The 27837-nt window shown below is 26.1% G+C and overlaps 3 protein-coding genes and 1 long non-coding RNA gene across 8 annotated transcripts in view; 2 read left to right on the plus strand and 2 right to left on the minus strand.

Moving 5' to 3' along the window:
* The window catches only part of LOC409807 (arginine kinase), a 98365-nt gene that overhangs the window by 13659 nt on the left and 56869 nt on the right, over positions 1 to 27837 (plus strand). For 2 of the 4 annotated variants that reach the window (XM_016911875.2, XM_016911869.2), the window contains exon 5: positions 6618 to 7149. The exons of 1 other annotated variant lie outside the window; for it this stretch is intronic. In XM_016911875.2, coding sequence (XP_016767364.1) covers positions 6618 to 6932 — 315 coding nt within the window. In that variant the 3' untranslated portion in view covers positions 6933 to 7149. Of the gene's footprint in view, positions 1 to 303; positions 810 to 6617; positions 7150 to 27837 lie in introns of those variants that run through there. One more of the 4 variants, XM_026446015.1, reaches the window with a different exon arrangement.
* On the minus strand, positions 7037 to 15561 carry LOC100578978. Its single transcript, XM_026446017.1, has 4 exons — positions 15286 to 15561; positions 11877 to 12178; positions 8056 to 8260; positions 7037 to 7279 (listed from the first exon to the last, which is right to left on the minus strand). The coding sequence occupies exons 1-3, from the start codon at positions 15516 to 15518 to the stop codon at positions 8109 to 8111; spliced, it is 687 nt and encodes a 228-aa protein (XP_026301802.1). The 5' UTR covers positions 15519 to 15561; the 3' UTR covers positions 7037 to 7279; positions 8056 to 8108.
* On the plus strand, positions 12985 to 18323 carry LOC107964341. Of its 2 annotated transcripts, none has more exons than XR_003306472.1 (5): positions 12985 to 13324; positions 14757 to 15833; positions 15939 to 16145; positions 16206 to 16328; positions 17179 to 18323. It is a non-coding gene; the product is annotated as an uncharacterized LOC107964341 (long non-coding RNA). The 2 variants fall into 2 exon arrangements; XR_001702809.2 differs by having other exon boundaries at positions 16220 to 16328.
* On the minus strand, positions 17480 to 23368 carry LOC100579018 (venom allergen 3). The gene is made up of 3 exons (XM_016911899.2): positions 23100 to 23368; positions 18069 to 18239; positions 17480 to 17590 (listed from the first exon to the last, which is right to left on the minus strand). Exons 1-3 carry the CDS (start codon positions 23247 to 23249, stop codon positions 17498 to 17500), a joined length of 414 nt encoding a protein of 137 aa, XP_016767388.2. The 5' UTR covers positions 23250 to 23368; the 3' UTR covers positions 17480 to 17497.

Here is a 27837-nt window from a genome sequence, read left to right on the forward strand (position 1 = left end):
CCGAATTAGGGATCCCTAGATCGAGAAATTCAAATAGAAGATATACTAAATGATATCGTGTGATGGAAATCTATGGAAATCGTGATTGAATTATCCTTCTAGAAATCTGCAACGTAATGGAAATAGAGGACCTTAAATATAAATACGTGATCAAAATCTAGGGAAATCTGGCTCGATTTGGGGGATCCCTAGAAACGAATAAGGGAGAATATTAAATAGAGTTTTAAAAATTCATTAAATTAAGAACCATGTGCATTATATATATACATACAGGATTAAACCCATCAACGATTAAATATTTAGATAAGAGGCACAAGGGGTGAGCACACCGAGGGCGAAGAAGGCGTATTCGACATCAGTAACAAACGTCGGCTGGGTTTGACCGAGAACGACGTGGTTTCCGAGATGAGAATCGGGATTCTGGAGCTGATCAAAGAGGAGAAACGATTGCAAGAGTCTGAATAACGCGTGTCCAACCGAAGAGTGTATAACCGAATATAACAATCGAATGAAAACTGTTTCCAATTTCACCCTCTCTTATAAATCGAAATATATCTAAACCGCGTATCGATTAATACTTCTCCACGAGTCGACAATACGTTTCTGTTACGGGCACACATCGAAAGAACACTAACCGTTTCATAGGTAATTATCGACAAGCAGTGCTTGTCCATGCTCGAAATATCCTGTAACAGTCTCTTTCTCTCTCTCTCTTTTTCTCTTAAAACGAAGAAATGTCGATCCTTTATTAACTTTTGATAACACTGTTGTACAATGGTTTGGAAATAAAGGTTATTTTTATAGAGGAACTTGTATGTTTCTATCTAGAGTTAATTTAATCTTGGAATTTAATGATCATGAATAATTCTTGATTCTTGAATGAGGACCGTTGATAATCTAATGTAAAAGTATTTTAAATATTTATTAATTTTTTTGAGTAAATAATGTAAATCAGTGAATAAATTAAATAAAAAAAATATAATCCTTGCTACAATACAAAAATAAATAATAAATGGAAAAATGATTAAATTTACCTTTCAAATTTACTACTTCAAAAAGAAATTTAATTTCTTAGAGAAACCAGAATTAGTTTATTTTATCGATTTTTCTTTTTTTTATATAAATAATTTCATATTTACTCGAACAAGGATAATGCTGTAATAAAATTGTCTTCATAAGATTCGTGCGAATTTCAATAAGCTACGTGGAAGCCATTTCAAACACGTGGAATCAAAAGAAGCACAGTGTTTTCCAACAGCTGGTAGAAAATACGTACTATCAGTTGCGAGAGAGTAACCCACTTGGGAGCTTATATCGACAACATTGGCTTTATGACACTCAATATTCACTTCTCCGACTTACCACATACTATATTACGTCGTCGTGGACACGGAAGACGCAACATGGACTAGGCTAGTCGCCATATTCCATATTTGATAACGTCCAAGTTGCACAACCTGAGATATTCGATACATAGAAGGGCAACACGTATCAACGTGCAGATCTTAGATCTGCATTAGAGAAGGACAACTCGAACGAATATCTTTGTATGTAATGTTACCAAAAATCCACGCATTGTAACAATTTTTTGAGTTTTAATAAAAGACGAATTGAAAAATTGTGTAAAATTTTAAAAGAAGAAAGATGATTTATTGGAGAGAATGAAAAGATTTATAAAAATTGATAAATATAACATTAGATTATTTTATGGAATACTTTTTATGGTAACATATAGTCTTAAGAAATCAAAGAAAGTGAAGAGATCATTAGAACTCTAAGAATTTCTATAATCTATAATGAAAACAAAAGTTTTTAACAAATAATTTAGATACAAGTATTTCTTATTAGAAAGAATATTTGAATTTTAATACATTTGAAAGATGAAAGTGCAGATCACTAAAGATCATTCTTCTCATTTGCATTTATTCTACACTGAAACAGGAGAGAAAAGAAATAGAATATTCAGATTGAAAGAATATTACAATGATCCAAGACAAATTGAAAATTCTGAAGATGTCAGAGGTAACTATTGAGACAACTATGAGAAGTTTAGAGGTAGATATGCAAAGTATCTGGAATCCCAGTCGGTTTTATGAGTACTGGTGATATGTATGGTTCTAGGAAATTTCAAAGACACCTGATGTTTGAGATATCCATTGCTCTTTGGAATTTCCAAATTGTCTTGAGAGTTATTCCAGGTTTTAAGGAAATCAGAACTATTCTAAAACTTGTTATATAGTCAACAAATTCCTTGATGTATTTAAAAATAAAGTGCTTGATTGCTAATAAATATATTGCTAATGATATTTTGGGATTAAGAATTTTCTTTGTTATTATTGTCAGAAATATTATTATATCAGATTATATATCCTTACAAGTATTTATTAGAAGTAATTACTCATTGTCCTTAAAAGTTTCATTATAATTTAAAAAAATATTAAATCTAAATTTTAAGAAAGTTTTATGTTTTAAGTTATATATTCAAAGTATTGATGATTCTCAAACATTTTCTACTATATATTAATGTCTTTCAGAAGTTCTATTGATAATGGAATTACATCAAACATTTTTTGAAGTTTCAAGAATATTTATGGTCTTTAAAACTTTAGAAAAATGTCAAGAATACCTAGTATCTTGATAATCTCAAGAGTTGATATCAGAACTCTTGTTATTTCATAGAATAATGTATTCAAAATTTCTAGAATTTTATTTACAGTTTTGTATCTAATGTATGTTAAGATATTTTATTTTTATTTTTATAAAAATCAAGAATTGGTATTGTTGATCTGTAATATTTGGATTTCTATTTAAATTTTAGATTCATCATATTAATATTATATAATTAAAAATTATTATTAATGGTTAAAGCCATTTTAAAATATATTTTTATTAAAATAAAATATCTTTTCTTTCCATTCATTCCTTCTCTTTTGTGCACTATTACTACAAACGTATGTATATCTTGAATGGGAAGTAGTATAAACCAATGCTACGTCTGACGAGTGAATGGTATAGTATTCCAGTGAAAGCAATGTCGTAACTGTTGGTTTCTAACGTCTTAGAAACAAACCAATCTCTTCTAACGTTAACCTTGCCGCTGTCATTAACAGATTCTACGAAATCGTGAGTACACGGACTCCAGAACTGTGTTCTTATCAGAAATGTCTCGTACCAGAATAGTTTCTATTCTCGTTTTGTATTCCAACGAAACGAAAACGATCTGAGAGAAAGAGTCAAAACTATATGGAGCGAGTCGTGATTTTAAGAGAAAAAATAATAAAAGTAATAAAAAGAATCATAATGCAAAGAAAAGATACACAGACAAAATAGAATAAAATAGAAATAATGATGATAAGAAAAAAGAAAAAAAATATAGAGAAAATGTAACGGAGAAAGAAATGTATGTATGTTGGATGATAAATATGAAAAATGAGGAAAAGAAGAAATATTGATGAGAGAAAGAATAATAAACAAGGAAAAATAGAAAAATAATAAAAGATCAAATGGAGAATGAGATAGAAATATGAAAGTTCTGAAATTAAATTAGAAAAAAAGAAATGGGAAAAAATGATGTAACCAAGATAATATCTTTGAGAGAACTAAGAGAGTGGTAAAGATGGAGACTAAAGTTAAAGTAGAAAAAGAATAGAAAGAGAGTGGTCAACAGATAAAAGAGATAAGGAATGATGAAGATAAGAGAGAGACATTTATGATGACAAAGATGAGCAAGAAGGATATAGTAATAAAGATAGAGGACACAGTAGAAGGAAGAGAGAGGATGATTGATCATCTTATCTTTAAATCCATCTATGTCTGATTTTATTGATTTAACGATTATATAAAATAATTAATATAAAATAAGTAATTGTTATTTTGTTAAATATTAAATCAATACTTGAAATATTATGCTTGAAATATTAAATACCATTGGAATAATTAAAAAAATATTAGATAGATATTAGATATTGGATTATTAGTCGGTTAATATCGATTTTGAAGATAAATCTTATTTCTTTTTCCATTTTGGAAAATATATTCTTGAAGGTTTAACACTCTGACAAGTTTAATGTTATTTAACGTCAAGAACCTGCTATTTTTGACACCATAAAAATATGCTATATGTGAATGTGTCTAGATATAACAATAACGTGCAGCTCCACGTTTGTATCCTGAACCTGACAACGGAATGGTTATGAGAGTTTCCAAGATGTCATTTTTCCTGTATATAAACTATTACGTATTACAGCGTTTCATATTGCAAATGCTAAACTTTTCTTACCACTCGAAAATATGTGTGATACGTGTTTTAGATAAACTGTTATTCGTGCCTTAAATTTCTCGAATCCTTTCAAATTATTTAAATATTGATTTTTTAAAATTATTTTTCGTAATTCATATAAACAAAAATTAATAAAAAAGATACGATTTCTTACAATCTTTTCTTATCAAGGAGCCAAAAATTGTTTGATAATTACAGAATTATTTTTTTTAAATATTTATATTTTTCGCTATAATTCATCATTCTTAATTTATTATTACGTACAAAATTTTTTTTATAAATTTTTCTGAATCACACGACTAGTTAGACTTTCTAATTTATCATCTTCAGTTTTACATTTCAATCAGACCGAAATTTCTATCTTGCGCTAATTCGCATAGTTGGAAACAAGATTTTCTCTCCCCCCTCCACGAAGTCTCTATTATCCCCCCCCCCCCTCCCCCCGAAGTTACCTAATCAGGGTTCACGAAGCCACCACGTGAAATCTTGCACGATCTGACGTGGAATAGCTGCTCGTACGTGATCTCCAAGAGTTGGATATTCTCTCTCCTGGCCTCTTGGTGCCTTTCCTCGCTCTTTAGTCCAGGAAGAAACACGGTGGTAAGGAAACTAATTCAGTTGGTAAACAATAATTCCGTGGAGATGAGCAAACATTTGACACTTTCGATTAAGACGACATAATTGCACGTGGTCGTTAAATACTTTGTATTTTGTATATCAATTTACAGGTTAACGTACTTGTATTAACCATTTGGGAAAGATGAATAATCATATCATATTGTGTGATGCATATAAATGTGATTGTGTTGTTTCGATCAATATTAATTTTTTAAATGAATATAGTTTTATTAAATTTAAAGATTATTATAAATGAGACATCCTGTATATATTTTTAAATGTTAAATAGTTAGATAAATATTCGTTGTTACGATCATTCAAATATCACGCAAAGAATTCGAAAGAAAAGCTTAAAAGAAATAAAGACAGAATAGTAAAGACGATATTAATACAATTCTTTGTTTGTTACAAAAAAAAATATTTATATATATCAGATTACTTTCTCTTTAAAACAAAATAAATTATTAAAGTATTTTTAATATTTATAATACTTTTCGAAATAATTAATAGTTTTAAAAGATAATTCAATTTTAAAAATTCAAATAAAATATCATATATATATATATATATATATTTACGTCATGTTAAATGGCGACGAGAGGCACGAAATATCCCTAGATTCGGAAGGTCGCAAAAAAATTATTTCGAGAAAATTGTTTAATGTTACGAGAAAGAGAACAATATTACTTATCACTTGAAATGTCGCGGAATAATTTAACGAGAACTGGCAATGTGCCCTTCTATTCGCAGAATGATCTCCCCGGTCCACGATGTTCGTTTTAAATTGGAGCGGGCGAAGCCGATTGTCGGCCATATTAAATCATCTTGTTGTCAACTTCTCGCGATACCCAACTTTCTTCGCCGTTTCCAGAACAGTCTTCTGAACACCTCCTTAAAAAACCCTCTGGTTAAATTAAAAAACAAGACGATCGCGACAAACGAGGCAAGAGCGAAGAAAGAAGCAATTTCCGTGCCGCGTGAAATGTTCATCGTGAAAAGTACCTTGACGCCTTTTCGTTAACGACGCTATTCCGATTGGAACGCGATGTAAAAGTGTTTTCCATTACATTTCCAGCGCGTTTCCTCTTCAAATCGTATTTAATACACACACACGTACACAGAGACAGTATATATAATTGTAATTTTGTGTTCGAGATATAAAATTATTGATAATTATCGATCGAGTTAATGTTAGGTTTTGCAATAAGTGTTTAACCTTTAAATCGTGACGAGAATTTTTAATATAGCTAATGGTGGTGTGACGTCTATTTGATACATATCTAAATGGAAGTGTTTAAGATCGAAGTTTTTATCTGTAAAGTGTGTGAAATAAACTGGTAAATAGTTCTAAGAACGATCTTTTGTATGATGTATAATATATATATGTATATAATAACGTTTGACGTGTAATAGCATTGTTGTATTAATGGATTAAAAGTTATAGGTTATGATAATAAATTTTAGATAATACTGCATATATTTTCATTTCTATTCTCTTGAAATACATAAAAAGATAATACAATATCATTATATCTCTTAAATAAAAATTATTAACAAATATCAGATAATATAGAATTCAATTTATGAATATACAACATCCACTTTCTTAGAATAACTTAAAAATAAAAAAATAAAAGTATCAATTTATCATTTTTCTTATTATAATATATGTACAACTAACGATTATTTTAATAGAACCATCTTTGTCTATTTACACCAGATGCACCAGAATCAAAATATCATCCAAATTTCTTCGCGTATAAGTAAGTATTTGCTCCCATCTTGGAAAGGGCAATCTGACCAATCGAACGCTACTCGACGACACGTCAGGCAACAAATATGCCACGAGGAAAAACGTGGGCCGACATCGCGACCAAACAAGAAAATAACGCAAAACGGGCGTCGACACCGTTCCACTTACGGAACGTCGATTTCCTCGTTTCTTCTTCGTGAAACGAAATCCACGACACGTCCTTTTCCAGCTGTTCCCTCTACAGAGACCCTTCCTTTTCCGCCCCATAATTCTCAGCCTTGATCCTCGCTGAAATATTCATCAACCGTCTTGTCCCGATTCTCTTTTCGGTCTCTTTCAATTATCGCTCTGGACAAGTCGGGTCCGTTCCTTTTCCTTCGTTCTTTCCTCCTTTTTCTTTTTTTTTTTTTTTTTTTTCCGTAGGCAGGTTCGTGTTGCCTCGTCACGGTCGTTTAATCGTAAGATCAAATTCTTGGAGTTGACAAAAAAAAAAAAAAAAGTAAGAGGACGGTAAATTGACCGAGTAAGAAGTCAACATGGTAGGCGATAGACGCGTTTAGTAGATCCAGGTTCCTCGTTATCGAAGTTAATGAGCCGACCCCGGTGACTATGGTATAAACAGTGGTTAACTATAATGAAAAGGCGAATAGAGATTAATAGCATCAGGGTGACACATAGTGATTGTTGGCTAGATAGGTTTTATGAGGGAATAAAGTGGATCTCTATTATAATGCTTAGGATGATGAAAAAATTAAAGCTTCCTCGTCAATAATTTATTAGAGAGAATTTAGCCTTTTGTGATTCAATGTATTTAAAAACAAAGGGAGAGAGAAAGATGGATAATATCAGGCTTCGTGACTCGAGCATCTCAACTTCGGGTCGAATCGGAAGTATTCGGTTAAATGTTGATAGTTCGTATTACTAGGGATTTGACTCGGCAGTAAACAGTCTGACTTCGGATCGATTCGACAATAGTCGGATACGATCGGTTAGAAAAATTGAAGTTATAGTTGTTAAATCGATTTTAACCGATTATTATAATATTATTAACATTTAATGAACAAAATAACAAGGAATTGTCTATATTGCTTATTCAAATATTAATTGTAATCTAAAAAAAATATTTGGAATTTTATTTTACTTTTTGAATGTATTTGCATTATTTTTATACGTAATAACAAGGAAATATCTTCGAACTGATATATCTTCCTTCAAATCTTTAAACACATCAAGTCAATTATTTTTTAAACGACAATAACATTAAAGTTTTAAAATTAATTGTGTGACTTTATTTCGTATCTTTCTTTTCTGTGTTATTTATTATATTTCATTAATGAAAGATCTATTTGTTCGAAGATTTTTATCCCCTGTTATATAAATAAAATCAATTAAGAAAACGATTTACCTGGTGAATACGGTCTATTAATAGCACATCGGACAACGACGATAAGTGGACGATCACGTCAATAGGCGTATCAGAAATAATAATACTAGTTGAATAAGATAAACTGTAGATTTCACAAATTTGTTGCTCGTTGTTCCATTGTTTTTTTTACCTCGCTTCTCTTGAACTTTACGCTGCTTTTGTGTATGCCATCCCTGAAACTTTTCTGAAAAATTCAATCAATTTTTTTTATAATTTTTTTCTTTTTATATGCTTCTCTCTTTCTCTGTCTCTTTTTTTTTTTTTATTGAAATGAGAATATTTTAAAGAAAACTTCAACGATCATATATATAACGTATACTGCACATTATCCTCGTGATATTTTACGAGCAAATTTATTCCTGATATGAGAGAAAATAATGTAATAATACTTGATTATTTATAATCAATTTATAATAATAACTTAATTTAATAAATTTTACAATTACGTAGACAAATATATAAAAATATATCGTATTTTTAAAATTAGAAATAAATTTAGGTTATGTTTCAAATAGACATGAAAATTTGCAATATGACACAGTAAAATTTCATATTTTCAACCAATGTTATTAATGAATAATAAATCATTGAAAAATAGCATTCTTTTTTCCCTATAACAATTTTATTATTATTTTTCTCAACTCTTTTAATCAAAATGTTTATGTAATTCGAAATAGTTTTAATTCTTCATTATGAAATATCCAATCATAGTTTATTTCTTCTTCTTTTTTTTTTTTTAATTAATTGAATTTAAATATATCGAAATATTAATAGAATTATAGAAAAAAATAATATCATTTCTATGTAAATTTTACAAACAAAATCGTATATTGTCGTACATGTGCGTTCTCTGAAAGGAATTTTCGATTGGTACTCGTTGTTTTGGTATACAGAACGAGTCACGCGATATGTCGGTTTTCTTGTTTGCTTTTTGAAAGTATGGAAGAGGGAAAATGTCGAGTCGTGGGGAAACAGCCGAGCTGTGTAAGATTTATTTGCTTACGACGTAATGTTACTACGAAGATTGATGTTTGATGCTTACCATGGATGCACAAAATATTTGTACATAGTTTTTTTTATTTTTATATTTATTTTTATACTTAACATATTTCTTTTTTCCATTTTATTCCATAATTATGTTATAGAAAATAATATCTTTTCCTTTTTTTAAATTTTTTAATAAAATAAAAAATAAAATAAAATCTTTTATTATATTATATTTCTTTTATACGATTATTTTCAATTTTAAAAAATTTCTATAAAATCCTCACAACGATCTTTTATTATTTTATTTTCCATTCTCAATATCTTCTTCTCATAAAAAAAAATGTCAAAAAGAAATGTGCAGTGTAAAGTTATGCAATATGGAAAAACAATAAATATATTTTTTTTAGAGTATCATTAAAGTACAAAAATCATTTAAAAAGCAATAATCATAACAAGACAAACCTCGTTACACCCATTTTACAACTGAAATTGCGTGACTCTGCTCTCTGCAGTAATATTTTTTCGCTCTCATTTTCTTTTCTTTACTCTTTCATCGCGATTCCAGTCAATGAAATAATACACATAACGAAGAAAAAAATTAATATGTTTCAATGGAAGGATCGTGATATGATGTATTCGTGATCCACGTGATTTGGATCCATAATCGTTGCGAAAATTACGTGGTCGGTTCAGATCCGATTACGTATTCTACGGAAGAAAATCGTAAAGATCAAGCCAAGAGGAAATGGTAGTAAAGTTCTGCGCACGAGACAAAATTAATCCATTTGTCATTTCGATTTTTTACTTTGATTTTCAAACAGCGCGCGCTCTCCTATGACAGATTAAAGAATTATGTTAACCATGAAAACGATAATTTGATAACATCCATCCAAGTTTCCACGTAAATAAATCAATATATATCCCGATATTAATTAAACTTTGACTTTCCACCATTTTGCCTGAATGATGAATCGTAATCCGCAATTATTTTCAATGGTTAGAGAACGAAGAACAGCTACATATATGTTCTCTGTTTAATTGGGTTTTGTGCAAAAATTTTAGATGCATGTAATTTTAATGGATATTGTTTTTTTTTTTTAATTTGTATAATAATAATAATATTGTTAATAATAATATTAACTTTTCATCAATTGTGTGCGATATTGAAATAGGTTAGGTTATTGTGCATGAAGTAACTTTTTAACTATGTAAGATAAAAAAGATGAAACAAAATATGAAAATAATAGATATTAATTGAGATAAAGATATCAATATAGATTTCTTTGAATGACAAGGATAATAGAGACGGTTTTATCGCTTTTCATTCGATTTAGTTGGATTTTAAACAGAAGTGAAAATTTTCAGAGAAATACATTCCTAAAACTATGTCGAAGTCAGAAAAAGTGACTCTACACAGAATGCTGAATAAGATTGTTGGAAATCTCCCTTAATATTCAGTCTGCCCTCTATATCTACTTATGAAATGTTCTGTAACTTTAAATAGCTATTCCTAACCTCACAATCAGAAATAATAGGCAATTCTTAAAATCATTTGTGCTTGATTTGTAATTGATTTTAAAATCGTTCAATTATCTATGATATTACGAACGAATAATATATTTTCGTTAAATAATAAAAAAAAAAGAAAAAAATATTTTTATAAATCGAAAAAAAAATCGAAAACATGTTTAAGTACGTTGATAATGATTTATCAAAGTTAAATCTTAATTATCAAAATTGTTTTCTTAAAATAAAAAAAATATTTTCAATCAATAGTAAATAAGAATAAATTAATAATTGTAATTTGATAAAAACACAGAATCGTTTTACAAATGCTACAAAATCGCACAAAATCTTCTTTTATCCGTTGTATTTCAACATATGAAAAATCGATATTTTGTATACAATAAAAAGTGAAACAAATAATATAAAAGCCGATGACTGCATTTCATCCTTTGACAAAGTTACATTTCAATATTTACAATTTATATTTACTGTGAGTGTTCTCCAGTAGATTGAACATAGAAAATCAGTCTTTCACTTAACAGTTGATTTGATTTTTATTTCATCATTTTGATACAATTTTATCGGAAAACGGAAAATATCTTTTTATTTCAATCGTAGTTCAAATTTCAAATAATCCAATATCAAAAAAAAGTTAATAAATATTTATGATTTTAGACACACATCTTTTTTATTTTAATTCATAGAATATTCACTTTATATTTTTTCCTAACCTCAATAATTTCAATTATTGCAATTGCAGTTTTTTGCATAAATTTGAAGTAACTTTTACATATTGCACATTCTACACTTATTTCTAGTTTTTAGAAGAAAATAAATGTACCTCTTTTTTTATCGAATTTTCCATTTTTTTAACTTCAATCATTTCGATTATACAATTCTACTGCAATTTATGTTCTATACCTGTCGCATATTCTATAATTCACAGAAAAAAGAAATCAACTTTTCACTTAAACAAACAACATTTTTCTAACGTTCACAATTCAATCGTATATTTCTTCACAATCACAAGCATCTAACACGTATTCCATAATGGAATAATTATATATAAACAAAATTAACTTATTAAATAATACATCGAATAATCTAAACTCAGTCTCCTGAGTTTAAAGACAAAGCAAGACAAGCGATTCGAGCGCTCTCTCAAACGATCTCATCATTTCATCGTCACGAAACTCGCCATAAGGAGATATAACGAGCGCGATACATAAGAAGGGCCTAAAGGGAATAAGTGAGACAGAGAAAGTAGGGGACAATAATCATGAGTTCATAGAAGAGGAAACACTTACGACATAGGGCTCGATATTGTGTGCTCCGCATCGTTCCCGCTGGACAAACAGCCGGTACACCGTCTTCGTACAATTCTCTTGGTGTGTTCCAATCAAGAGGGCCATAATTGCACACGAGAGCCTCCACACGAACTTCTCCGTATGCAATAGCTATTGTATGTTCAGTTGACGACGTCGCCATGTTTTTGACTTTGAATCTCGATCGCTGTGTGTAAATTGCACGACCGCAACCGATCCGGCTAATTGTCGACAACGCGAATGGGATGTAAGGCAAGTTACTTTTTGCGACGAAATTCACCAATCTAGAATGAATAAATTGAAACATCTATCTTAATATAAATCGTTTATTATAAAAGTTTATTCATTTCTATCGAAATCAAATGATATACAATGAACGTTGTATAAAACGAAAATAGAAATCTAAGTAGGGATAGAATTAAAATTAAGATTATTAATTAAATATCAATTCTACTAGTTCATGAATATCTAACATCACTAGATAATAATAGAAAATGATAAAATTCTGAAAATATTGGCCAATTTGAATTCCGATTTTTAAATAATATGTTTGAATTTAAATGCATAATATAAATTCAAATATATACGTGCGTGAATTAATAAAAAGAATTGAAAAAAATAAATTTAATCCTAAAAGAGCATAATATATAGATTAGAATATTATATTATTAATTTATTTAATATGTAAATTATTTTGTATCAGTTATTATTCTTCATTCTCTGAATCATTTAGAAATTCTATTTATCCATTCTCATTTAATTTGATTCAATGAAAATTAATTAACTACTCTATCAAAATATAATTATTAGTATTAATGTACATATGTCTTAAATTTCAAATAAACAGAAATATCTATTGATTACCTGTAATAATTCTATAATATCTTTATTAATTAAAGTATATTAGATATATACAAATAAATGAACTTCAAAATATAGAGAATTAATTATTAAAGAATTTTATTTATCAACAATAATTATATTTTCTGCAGGATAAAAATTATTACCAAATTATTCTCAATATTATCATGATAATATTCTTATTAGATTTAAAAAAAAAGTGATCAATTTTTACCTGTTTTCTCAGGCAAAGTCAAATCTCTACAATGAAATCCATCTATCCTATACAGATAGTTAAATGAAACATAGAGAGTAATAGAAAGAAAGAGACAAAAAGTATAAAGAAAAGAGCCAGGATTATAGGGATAGTGGAGAAAGAATCAATGTAAACCTTTGGCCAAATTCAAAGGCGAGTTAACAGTGTCTACACATACTGGATCGACCATTCACAAAGTGAAAGCCTTGGCACATAAAAGTCGTTTCGATCAATTCAACTTAGGCTATTGCCACGGTGCTCAGAATGACAATACGTGTGGATTTTCTCGCGAACTTGCGCACACATTTACGGTATTCGACGTGTATACATATAGGTGAGTGCATATACAGAAATATATCACAATGAAAGAACTTGTGTTTTTGATTCCTTTTGTATTTTTTCTGACTTTACTTTTGATCGAAAATTGAAAGGAAATCGTTTAAATTTCATTGAATATAATTTAATGATATTAACTCGTTGATTGTTTTCTATCGCACGAAAGTTAGGTTATGTTTTATTATATAAATAAATGTTATTATAATAACATTTTGTTTGAATAATTTTTAAAATTGAATTTTTATTTTTATTTAAAAATAAATTTATTTGAAATAAATTTTTATTTAAAATTATATAAATTTAAATTATATATTGCTTCATTGCAATTATTAAAATAAAATTTTGGCGAAATTATTGGAATTTTTAATTTTTCAAATTATTTAATTATTATACTTACTACTTTGAAATGAAAAAATTTTTTAAACAAAAATTGATGATATTGAATATTATATTTTTTTTATATTCAACGATAAATTATGTAAAAAATTTCGAGATAAAAATTGTGTTATAAACGGGAATAACATCACAAAGTCACGTTTTTCATTTTTTTTATTTCACGTTTTTCATTTTTTTCCGTTCGAATCGTCCTTAATGCAAATAGCGAATTTACGTCCCGATAAAACCCTGCCAATGTGATTAATGTATACCCATTTTTTTTTAATTTGCTTTTTTAACGATATTTCTCACTTCCTTTTTTTTTTTTTTTTTTTTAATCTTTTTAATCAAATCCTATTTATCTTGTTAGATTACACGCTATACGTACTTATATGTCAATCGTTTATAAGCAATAAATCTTTACAAATATGTTTGCTAGAATCACTAATTTCAGAAAATCAAATGTAAGAAAAATATATTTAAGACTTAATAATACTTGTATTATTACTTAAAATTTTAACAGTTTTAAATTTAGCAATTTTTTTTTATCTATTTAGATACATTGCAAAATTAAATTCTGAATTATGTAATAACAGAATTTATTACTATTTAAAATATTTAAAATTTTTTTTAAAATTTTTATATGATATAATATAAATTAAAAATTAAGTTATTTAATTATAAAAATTGTGATAAAAATGTAATAATACCATAATTTAAGAACTTTAAAGATCAAAAATCTTTTTCAAAATAATTCTACAATTGATTGTAAAATATTTATAAAGATATATATTTATTTCATTTTCAAATATTAAATTGCTGTTAATTATCTTAAATTTCATCAATTAATTATACACATTAGTATTTGAACATGGAATAATTCAAACTTTGCCATATAAAATTTTTATTTTTAAATTCATATTTTAAAACAGATTTACGATTATTTGATTAAAAATTTTTTTGACATTCGAACAATCTTTATATTAATTATAGAACATGACGTATATCAGGATTGAAAATCTTTTTATTACACGTTTATCAATTTTTCATGCCAGGTATTCTTGGAGTTTTCGCAAACTCAATTATTCCTCCACGGCCGATAAAATCTTCAATTACTCCAGACAACGAACTATTTTGGTACTTTGATCTCGAGCGAAAGAAACGAAAAAAGGAAACAAGATTTTTAAACAATTCTTCAAAAGTGAATTCTTGATTGAAAGGAATGGTGGCAAAATTTAAATTTAAGTATTAAATATTTTAAAATATATGTTTATATGTACGTATGTTTATATAATTATTAAAAATATGCAGGTATCATGTTGAAAAAATTAATTTTGACTTTGTACAACAATTCTTTGGACTTCAAAGAAAGAATGAAGAAAACAAGAATAAAACTCAAAGAAACCATCATATAAATAAAATTCAATTTAACAAGACATACAATTGAACGTAATGCACGGATATACAATGAAATTTCTATATCAAATTTATTTTCGTAGAAAAAAAAGAGAAAGAGAGAAAATATATAAAATATATATAAAATAGAAAAAAAGTGATATCTGTGCGAAAATATAATGAGCTCACCCGAATTCCGCCGAATCGAAATCTTCTACTTCGTCGTACCATGATTGAATATGAAAGCGAATCCTTGCTATGGATGACAGGTTTCCCATGTTATCTATCTCGAAAATGTGCACATTCTGCCATACTCCAAATCCTGCAAAAAATATGATATCTAGAATGATTATAATATCTCGCAAATTAATTAAAAATATTTGCAGTGATAATAACAATAATGTAATAACTAATGTAAACATTTATGAAGTTAAAGTTATTATATACATTTAAATTATCACATTTATTCTACATGTTTGTACAAAGATCATTGGTTCTATATCTATTAATGAAGACAAATAATTATAGAAGATTTTAATACAATTTTAATTGATTCTATGATTTCAATTTTTGTTTTTAATTTTTGTTTTAAATTTATCCAATTTCTAGGATCTAACCTAGAAATCAATTCCACTCAATAAACATAGATTTAATTTGGAATCCAATTGTATTTAACGAAACAAGGAAATCAACTTCGAAATTATACCCAATGAAATTAATGAACTAACTTGGGAATTGTAAGTAGAACTTTGATCAGAAACTAAGGAATCAATTTAGAAATTATACCCAATGGAACTAAGGACCTAATCTAGGAACTTTACTGATTGAATTATATCTTACAGATTTAGAGAATTAATCTCCGCCATGACATTGTGTGATTTTCAAATAATTTTGAGAGTCAAAGATGGGAATTGTATCTTAGAATCTAGAGAACCAGAAAGAATCTACAGATAGAATCTACACAAATAGAAAAATTTGTCAGATGTGATTCACATGTGACTGATCTCCCGTTTATTTCAATCTCATACTCCAGATCGTTTTAATAAAAGGTATCCTGGTCATTGGATTGGTAAAAGAGAACCAACTGCATGACCCATATGCTCCTCAAGTTTCATTCTTTCAGATTTGTTTTTTTGTACGAAGATGATTTGACCAACTTATCCGCTAGAAAAAACTTGAATGAGACAAAATCGAGAATATTGAAATGTTAATGAAAGAATAAAAAATTAGAGGTAAATATCTTTTTTGCAAAATTATTAATATTGTATACATAATTTTATACTTGATCAATAATATTTTTTTTTAAATTCTTTTTCTTATTAATAATGAAAAAATAAAATTATATATTTTTTGATCAGGAATTTCTGACAATTACTAAATATTTTTTCAGTTTCATCGCACATTTTTCTACATGAAATTCTTTTCATAATTATTTGTTTATACACATTTTAAAATATTTTACTTTACATACTGGAATTATTGTAATTTTATCGTGTTTTTATTATTTATTCTTTATTTCACATTGTACTTTATTTTAAATTGATTGAATCAACAAGTATGATTTAATAATAAAAATGTAATTCGCGTTTTAAATAAGCAATATTTTTCCTCTATTAATGATGTATATATATATATATATAAAAGAGAAGTAAATAAGCTTTTTAATCGCATCACTTTATTTGTTTTCTTCAATTTTCGTTAAGATATTCGAAACATTTTCAAATAAAAAAAATTCCATGAATTTATAAATTTTAATTTTCTTCACATGATTCAATCAATCAATTTTTCTTTTTAAATAATTTTATTTTGTCTATAAATAAATATATAGATAATAAATAAATTTGAAAAATACATAATTAAATACTAAATGATATAAGAATTGTAAAAATTTGTATTACCAACTATTGAAAAATTTTTTAAACGAAAATTAATAATTTTGATCAAGCTTAAAGAAATTATTTTTGAAAAAAAAATGATTCAAACATAATAATTAAAATATTTGATGATTTCAAGCATACAATAATTCACAATAATTCCGCCTTTACAAAATATCCATCTAAATATTTGATAATCATCTTGCAGATCACCCATCGCAATAGACAATAAACCAAATGAAATTTCTCTCTTTTACAAGCGCCAATATCGTTTTTGCGGCTTACGATTGCAAATTGAAACGAAGCCAAAACGAGTTATAAGGGGATGGAAAAGGAAGAAGATAGGTTGGAAGAGAGTGGTATTCGTAAACAAGAAGGAGAGAAATTGCGATAAAAAGAGGAGAACACACAGACACATTGATCCTGTTACAGGAGGAACAATTTCGTGTTCGAACGTATACGCGATGGATATTGAAAAATGATAGGGACGACTAAGGGAAATGAAAAATGATATGTATCCGTGGGAGTTACTTGCCAACATCTCTGCACTGATCTTTCTCGAGAAGGTTGCACTGTACTACCCATCGTCTCGCGATAAGAGCAAGTTCGTCATCCCACATCTGTCAAAACAAATATTCCCATTAGATACGAACACGAGTGATTATTTTTATAGAAAATCCATTAACTTTTATATGATGTTTCATTTTTACTAATAGTAATGTGACATTAGTTGAAATGAATACGAATATATTTTATATGGAATAATAATTTTTTAACAAACACTATAGAAATAATTGCTCAATAATATTTTATGAATTTGAGTTTAGATTGATCAGTTTAATAATCAAAGAATATTTAAAATAACGGCATAAAGATATACATATATATTTAGATAAAAGTAAATATTGTATTGAACAAAAGCAGAAACAAAAGAGATTTATGAAATAAGAATCAGAAATAGCTGGATTTACATTTATAAACATGTAGGAGAGTTGATATTTTTTTTAGATAATTCAATTTCTGAATAATTGTTCATTTTTATTCTTTTCTTTTATTTTTTTTTTATGGCATTATGGCTTAATCTAAATTAAATCTTACCACTTCCATCATAAATTTTGCTGGACGTTGTGGACCTGGATTTCCTCGTATTTCTTTTCCACTTGCCACAGTATTGCGATAAGTATTGTGCCAATGGAGTATAGTTTCAATATCTTTGTCGTCCAGATCAGCATGCTGGAGGTTTATACATCTAATGCCATCAGTATCGAGCTAAGAAAATGACGTATTAGATGTCTATTGAAATTTTGTTAGTAATTCAACATTAGTAGGAATAATAATTATTTTAATAATATATATAATTTGTTATATCAATTTTATTGAAAATAATATTAAATTGTATTTAAATAGAGATTGTCTCAATTGTTGAGAATTGAGTTTCAAGATTCATTGCATGAGATTAGATATCTACTAAAATCAGAGAATACCTATTATTGCTCTATTACTGAGATTTAAGATCCTGAAAGATTCTTCTTTAGATCTGCTTGGAAGATCGCAATCTTAGATTTTTAAATTAAATTGAATTATCGAGATCTTGTTTGATTTCATTCAAATCTATCTAATCTATCTCGAAAAAATTATATACTATTTTTGTATACTATTTTTATAATTGTATACAAATTATATATACTTATAATATAATATAAAATAAATAATTATAATTATAATTATATTATGATATATATTGAGACACTTTCTAAAAATTATTCAGAATTGAACTCGAATCAGAATGTCAATATATCACGATATTTTTCAAGTTTTGAATCATTGAATTATGAATTTCATAAAAATAATCTCTTCAAAATTTTCATACTGAAGAGTGCTATCGAATTTAGTGGAAAGATAGTGGAAGTAGATATTTTCTTTAGGCAAAGCTTTGATGTGTTGCTTCATCAGATTCGCTTTGATGTATAGAGGAAGTATTTTTACTTGAGTTTATCATGAACACGTACTATATCTTTTTATGGATAAAAGAAACAAATTTTTTCATATAAAAAAATTTATGTATACAATGAATAAAAACTACATTTGTAATATCTTAAATAATAGAAACAAGGTAGATTAATGAAAAAGTGCTACAAAATTTAGGAAATAATTGAAATGAAAATCACAGAGAATACTGAAAATTACTGCAAAAGCTTGGATTAAAGGGAAATAACAACAGAGAGCTATCGAACTAATGGTATTTAATCGAAAGGTTTCTTCTCAGCTTTCTGTATTGTCTATTAATTGAGCAAGTAAAAAGGATAGACTACTACTTCTACTCATCTTTTTCGAGTTTAAATAACCAGTTTATAAATCTTTTATTCTGACGAAAGTAAAAATAAATTTTTGAAATTTTTAAAGAAGGCTAAAAAAAAATTTAACAATATAATTGTTATTGTATATCGATAATTAATTTATATACATAAGCAAAGTTTATTATATATATTTTATTTCAAATTATCTTGTTCAAATTGTTATAATTATATAACATTATGTGACACGTACACAATTGAAAACAGTTACAAAATACTAGATAGTCACGTATAATGTAATCTGTTTCTAACATATCCATATTTCAAAAGTTCGATTTCAACGATATGAATATAATACATATAGTATAATTTATGTATCGAGTATAAATCATTGTAACTAAAATATTGAACACGACAGCGAAATGTGGTCTTCCAATATATGTATGTTGATATAGGTAAGAAACTTTCATAGAAACGTATTCTATGCTGAATATATTTATAACAAAAATTATTAGAATCATCGTAACAATTTTAATTAAATAAAATAATAAATGAAAGTTTATTTTATAAAGTACAAATATTAAAAATAATTATTGTATTATTATTGATATTTTATTATTTTATCATAACATTATATTTTATTTATTTCATTTTAATATTACATATCTGTATAAAAGTTGATTTATATAAAAAAATAAATAAAAATGAATAATTATATAAATATATATATATTATATATTTTAAATTGAATAATGATTTTATGGAAAAGCTAGATCTGAAATTTTGGGAAGAAAAAATTTGATACGTAAACGGTGCTAAAATAGAGAAATGTTAACGTAATTGGTACAAATGATGTTAAGGAATGGCATCGTTATTCGAAATTCCATAGATCGTAGTTCACACATATATGTACACCGATAGTCATCATTAATACAGTATTCGACTCTTTACCGCGAAAGGTATTTTCGATATATCGCGTACTTGACATCGTTATTTTCTCGCTTCATAAATTTAAACCCGTTGAAATTTTGCGCTGCCCGATCCAACGTCGAAACTTCTTGTCGCATTTCACACCAATGTGCATACGAAATATGTAAAATGATAATTCATTTCTAAAAAGTTAAGTAACACAATGTAATCATTATTTAATGTTTTGTTGAATAAATTAGTTAACGGAATTTAGGAAATATTAAAAATTAATATAATTATCAAGCATTTTATTAAAAAAAAAATTAATTTGGAAATAAACTATTTTGCTAACCTATTTGACATGATATAAAAATAATGATGTCCCTTTCCTATTGATTATACAAACAATTCTTTGTTATTAATTATAAATCGCAATTCCAAAAATAAGAATGCCTAATTTTATTCAAATTAAATCATCTCAAAATAAAAGCATTGGAAGAAAATAAAATTTTTCAGAATCAAAAATTTTATATTATGATGATGCAATAATTATGCTTTATTTATTTATCTATTATTAAATTAATTATTTGAATAAAATATTTTATTATATCTATTATGAACTAATCTTTTGATTTTAACTTATTTTAATTCAACTGATATTGAATTCTTGAATCACTTTGATAAATTTAAATCGAATTATTTCTTAAATCAATAAAAAATTTTCATATATCAATATATAATTATTAATTAACATATTTCTAAATATTTATCAGAAAATTTAATATTATACAAAAGATAGGATATGGCTACAAAATAATATTGTTATACAAAATTCAATGAAAGATTATGGATTTTTTACAATTTTTCACTTTCATCAACATCAAGGTGGTAGCACTGATGTGCATCTGGCGACAGCTCATATCTGACGCGAATTAATATTCGTCTCAAGAATCCACATTTTTCTATAAAATTTCGAGTGTTGAATGTGTTCGCGTTATTCTTCGTGGGTAGTGGCACGATCTTCTAGCCTGAAAATGTATACCGAGAATAAACGCATTGTGTGCGTGATACCGGATTGACAATAATGAGCAATGTCGTCGTTCCGAATTTCCTGTTGCGCAATTCGCACCTGCAATGGATTTTTATATTCTCGATTCGCTAATTTCAGTCGTATTTATTATTTTCGCTGGTACCGTATCGTTCGTTCATCTCGGCAAAATAAAAATTTTGATGAAACAATGATGAAAAAAAAAAAGAAAATCGATGTTGAAAGAAAATATGATTTTCCGTTCGCAAAGTAATATTAAAGAATGTGAAGATTAAGGTTAGAAAATGATTTTCATATTACAACGTTATTTCATATGGCAATAAAAACAAGGTATGTCTTTTTTTTCTTTAATGAAATTATTAAGAAATTTTATATTTCACATTATTATTAAAATATGAAATCATTTATTAAAATCTATTCTACATTAATTATTATCAATTAAAAAAGATCAAATAGCAATGAAATTATTGAATTCTTAAATAAAGTAATTCTTAATAGGCAAGAAGTTATATTTCATTTTTCAATAAATAGGAAATACAACGATCGAAGTTACATTAAATTAAAATAATATAATGAATAAAAAATATTTTATATATTTCACATATGTATTCAAATTTGCAACTACTAAAAATCTAATATTTCTGTATTCTTGCCTATTAAATTTTTTTTGAAAAATATTATAATGAAAGATTATAAAAGCTTTATGATAAATAATAATATAATAATTAAAAAATATTTTACTTTAACATTTTTATTTTTAAGTTGTTTTTTTTAATTTCATGTTTGGTTTCCAATTGTTATAATTTAATGATACATATTTGATAAATTATGAATTCAATAGAAAATAAACAATAGATGATTAATGATCAATCTTATTCAGCAGTTTCTGATTCGTCAAATCAGTCAATTAAACGGACAAAATTACCACGTTTACTCGGAATGATTAATATTTACCATGTTAATGAAAAATTTCATCGATAGAATAAATAAATGATATTGACATCATATATGTCAATATAGAAGATATATATTAAAATTGGCCAATTCAATGATAATTTCATTTCATTTCCATCTCAAATTATGATGGTTTATTTAATATACATTAATTAGGATTATATATACAATTAATTTGTAATTAATTGTTTAAAATCATAAAAGAATTTATAAGAAAGAAATATAGAATTGAAATAAATAAAATTTTAATTAAAATTTTACAATAAAATTTTATATAATCTACAAAATATATTATATCAATTTTAAATAATTCATAATTCAATTAATTTTCATTTGTAGATATTTTAAATTAAATTTGCTATTCATAATATTCGTTTACTTTATATTATTACATCCTATTACTCCTCTCTCTCTTTCTCACTTTTTTTATATTTTACTATTAAATAATTATTATTATGTGCAAATATTTATGCAAATTTATATTTCTATAAAAGAAATTCTATAAAAAATATGATAATTTTCAAATTGTTAAATATTGTTAGATTTTAAAAATTATTATTAAAAATGATGAAAAATACATTTATTCTCATTTACAAATACTTATTAATAACTATTAAAAAAATTATATTTGTTTCTAATAAATTAATATTACATCCACAGTTAATTCATTATACTTTTTGAAAACTTAATTTTTTTTTATCACATTCGAAGTCTATCTCTGAATACTTAATTTTAACGAACTATGACAAATGACGCAAATCTCTTCAAATAACAAATGTACAATTGTACGTACAAATAAAAATTCTCGTAAAAACAGATCGAATACAAGAGAATGAAAACACGAGATCCAACGATATTCCGAACAAGTTCCCCGTATTTATTAAATAAATAAATCGAGTCACCGAAATATTATTATGTACGTACCGGAAATCGGCACATGGTGTGATTGGGGCAAATACGACAGTAAGGATTGTTCTCGAGGTTTATCGGGAACGATGATATTGTCCCCGTTAGTGAGCAATCACAGTAGCCCGTTAAGAACAATAAGAAGCAGAACCAGATATGACCTGTCATTCCGGCGGTTTTCGTCGTATGTTTCAACAGCCAAAAATTCACCACGACATTTTATCTTTTGCGTTTCACTACTGTCCGGGTAATCTCGCCGCTACCTTCACCCCGGAGCGATGTTTTCCGAATCGATTTTCCAATGAAACAGTGACAAGCCAGTCCCGCGACGAAGGATAATATTTTTCCTTCCGGAAATGATGTTCGTTAATAATGTTCGACCACACGTTCCGGTAAGTCTGTCAATTATGACTGTACAGGCACGCCTATGCAGGCCTACGAGTACATGTGTATGATAAAACTGTGCAGTTATTTTGGCCTATACAGACAACCGAAACAAATATGAAAAATCATTCGATATTCAAGATGGCGTAATCGTTTATTATGTCTAATTGAGGTTATGTTAGTATGTGTTGTATATAAGTGTAATAGTGTTAGGAAATATTCGATTATGATTTATTATCAATAGTTTAGAATAGGAAAAATACAGGTTAGTTCATATACTGTGGCTATCTCGATTATTTTCGATTAGTATTCGATCGATCATAATACTTAGTTTTATCATAATCAAACGTTCTTGCGTGTAACCTCAAATCTTTTTTTTACCCTATAATATCTTTTACCTATTGATTAACAATTGGAACGATTTATTAATATTGTGTTTATTGACCAAATAATGAATAAACGTTTTCATTTAAATATTTTAAATGAGTATTTGTTTTCTGTAATTTTCTGCGTCACGAAGTAGAAATACCAGTTAGTAAAATATGTTCATTGCGTTAAACGTATATTTCATACGAAATATGTAAAAATATATATTTGAACAGTCGCACTGTCCAAAATCAACTGTTATAGTAAAAACACACAAAAAGATCGGTCTGATAAATTAATAAAACACTAACGTAATAATTTATAATCGCAATTAATTTCTTTATCTTTCCAACAATTGTTCTATTTAAGCATGAAATTGTTTAATACATTCTTTTATATGTTATTAAAGTTGATAAGCTTATTACATAAAATTTATAAATAACTAATCATTTTAGAAAATTTTATGTCGATTAAAAAAAGTGACTATAATTTATTTTCTTATCTTAATTTTTTTAATTTTTTAGAATTTTAAATAAAATAATCAATGTAAAATTGTATTTCAATCACTTTTAATTCTTACTTTTATTTTTTATTTACAATTTTTATATACTTTATTTCTAGTGAATCTCTTTAAAGAAAATAATATTACTTAATTACGTTTATAAAGCTCAAGAACAATATTAGTGTATTTACAAGCATTTACGTGCTCAATTATGCTTTGTCGGATTTTTATTTCGACTTACACCGGAAGTTCCGGTGCATAGCACTGCCATATAGCTCCCCAGGCGAAACCGCTATAACGCGTAAACGGCGTTGACGCAACTCGCCGGTAAGTTGGACGATTCTCGGATGTTCAGCACGTGTTTTCATTTCGTTATCCTACCGTCTTCTTCCCATATCATTACTATTTCAATACGCGCGGGAGGCGGAAACTTTTTCGAGTCGGCTAACCTTTCCCTTATATTGTTTTTTCTTTTTCTTTCATTCATAGTTTCGTTAGAATAGCAACACTCTTACCATAAAAGAAAGGTTAAGAAAAATTTATAGATAGCTGAAATTCTATATTTTGTTCGATACTTTTTTCGTTTGTGAAAAGAAAAAAAGAAAAAAAGAGAAATAAGAAAAATATGGTGTGTATTAAGTTTCTTTGATTTTAGGTTATGTTATCTCTTGCACTATATACTTGGAATTATTGAAGTTTAAATAATTAAATTAGAATGGAAATTAATTTTAATCTTTTATTAAAAATATTATTTTATTTAATATTTTATGATTTTTATATATATTATATATTTATATATTTTTATTATATATTTTATAAATTAAATTGATAATGTATACTTTAACGTTTGAAAAAGTTTGTGATCGTTAAAATGTTTTTTAATAGAGATTGAAATTGGTTCGATTTTAGATTAAATGTTAATTTTTCTATTTTTGGAAAGATTTTTAAGTGAATAAATATTACCAGTTATCTTGTCAATGAGAATTCAATTTGGATTTTAGCCAATAAATCATTAAAATAGTTAAACATTAAATAAAATTTAAATAAAATTATTGATTCATAAATTAAAATATTATATCTTTTCATTTTGTGATATATTTAAGTTAATAAATTTTTGTAACCAAAATAATTGATCTCGAAAAAAATAAATCAAGATTATAATAAAATATTACAAGAAAAATAAATAAATTTCTAGAAATAATAGTTCACGTCAGATTAAAAATATTTTATATGTTCTACTTCTATTTATACGTAAAATCATATATTTGTTTTATAAAATTTTGATGAATGAATTCAAAATATAAATAATGATTATTAATAAAAAATAAAGAAATACTTTGAAAATAATTTATTTTTTCATTTAATCTCTCATCTTGCTTATACGTAAATTATTTCCGTAAAAAAAGTAGATAAAACAATTCTCAATATTTTTTTTTTTTTTTCTATATCAAATCTATGATAATTTTGTACGTCACGTTGGTACACATAACATTGGTCTCCAGACAGTAAAAATAGGGCAGTAACATAGTTTATTAATGAAATTGCACCGATAAGAGGACTAATTGCTGTTGCATGCTATTGAGATCAAGCATCTATGAGGCTTTTGCGTATCGTTTATACTCGAGTGCTTAATTCACGGATTTTTTTCAAAATAATAAATGTTTTAAGTTAATGCATCTATCACATGTTTAGATAATTGAGTTAATTCAACACATTGTTTATGATACGACTTTCAAATAATGGTAAATAAATATGATATATAATCAATAAATGATATATAATCAAAATAATATTTAAAATATTGAAAAACTAGAAATAACATTTAAAATATTGAAAATACCATTATTGTTAATATTGTCGATATTTAAATGTCAAAGTATTTAAGGTTTTAAGTGCTATCATGGATATTTTAAGATCGATCGTAAAACAAATTAACCCCTTGACGTTGAACTCTATATCTCGCATGCTTCAATGCTTTTATGTACATAAGAATTTACCTAGGTATGCAAAAACCTGAAAGAAAATTTCTTTCAGAATCATACTAAGTAGGATGCTTAAGGGAAGTATTATAAATTATACATATATTGAAATTTTAGAAAGAAATATTTACATTTACAATTATACAGTTTCATGTATTTTTTCTTCCTTTTTTTTCTATGCTTCTTTTATCGTACAAAGACTGTACTATGTCTGGATCATTAAACGGAGAAGTCGATAGAACTTTGCGCGCGGTTTTCAAAGAGCGTAACTTCGAAAAGAAAAAGTTCGTAACTTTGCACAATATATTTTTCATTCTTGTAAATAGTAGATCATAGTGAGAAACTTTTCGTAAGTATTTTAATAACACTTTGCTTGAAATAAATATAGGAATGAGTTATGAGAATATAAAAAGAATAGTATTACGAAATAAATTTTTGAGAATTGAATAAAAGAGAATAAGAATAATACTGACAAATTAAATTTATATCAATAATAATAAAAAAAACGTCGATTGAAATTATTATCAATTTATTGAAATTTTTATCAATAAAATAAATTTTTTAGATAAAAAAAATTTAGCTATTATTTTTTGAATCATTCAATTTTCAAAATCTTTAATAAATGAGAAAATTAAAATTGCATCATCCACATATTACTGAATCAGAATAAAAAAAATTAAAAATCGAAAATTTAATTAAAAATTTTGCCTGCCATCTATTCAATTATATTCTCTTAAATACAAAATCAAAATTTTTAGTATCAAAGTTTTTTCAAGAATTCTGAGACACAAATTTTTTTTCAAATTTTTAATTTTATTAGAAAAATATAAAAAACAAAAAATAACATATGAAAATTTTTTGAAATATTATATATAATATTTACCTATTTTAATGTACTTATCTTTTTTATATTTAACTTTCTATCATATTAAGAATAAAACATTTTTTTTATCATTTTGGTTATATCTAAATATATAATTATTTATCTATTTTATATTTATTTAATACATAGTTATAATACTTACTTCTTATGTGTTTTTTTCAGGAATATACAAAATATTTCATTTAATATTATTTTTATTTATATTACTATTATTATTCGTAGAAATGATTCAAATAAAAGTTAAATGATTTCAAATAAACTAATATAATTCTAATATAATTAATTTCTTCATATTCATAAACAAATTATAAAACTTAACTTTATTTTTTTAAATAAATTATTTTAAAGAAAATAAAAAGAAAGAAAACTAATTTAATCCATGATAATATTAGACTTCATTATTTCTTTCTAAAAACAAGTTTAAGATAAATGTTAGTAATTAGAAAAGATTATATAATGAATAATATGTAATATAAAAAATAATATAAAAAATAAAATATAATATATAATACAAAGAAATAATTTTATACAAAAAGTAACTCCTTTAAAAAAGATTTAAATACAAAAAAAGAATTATTTTTCTTTGAAATTTTTTTAATAAGAAAATAACAAGAATAATATATTCAAATAACAAGATCAAAT

This window comes from Apis mellifera, linkage group LG1 (genome assembly GCF_003254395.2).
Source record: "Apis mellifera strain DH4 linkage group LG1, Amel_HAv3.1, whole genome shotgun sequence".
Taxonomy (NCBI): Eukaryota; Metazoa; Arthropoda; class Insecta; order Hymenoptera; family Apidae; genus Apis; species Apis mellifera.

Excerpts from the sequence above, each read along its gene's own strand:
- LOC100578978 (XM_026446017.1), bottom strand. The coding sequence starts at position 15,518 with ATGTTTACATTAGTTATTACATTATTGTTATTATCACTGCAAATATTT. Across the intron at positions 12,179-15,285 it reads TTCGATTCGGCGGAATTCGG|ATTGGTGAATTTCGTCGCAA; the intron begins GTGAGCTCATTA and ends TATTCATTCTAG. Across the intron at positions 8,261-11,876 it reads ACAATATCGAGCCCTATGTC|AAAAGTTTCAGGGATGGCAT; the intron begins GTAAGTGTTTCC and ends TGAATTTTTCAG.
- LOC100579018 (XM_016911899.2), bottom strand. The coding sequence starts at position 23,249 with ATGACAGGTCATATCTGGTTCTGCTTCTTATTGTTCTTAACGGGCTAC. Across the intron at positions 18,240-23,099 it reads ACACCATGTGCCGATTTCCG|CTCGATACTGATGGCATTAG; the intron begins GTACGTACATAA and ends TCATTTTCTTAG. Across the intron at positions 17,591-18,068 it reads CAAAATTTATGATGGAAGTG|ATGTGGGATGACGAACTTGC; the intron begins GTAAGATTTAAT and ends TTGTTTTGACAG.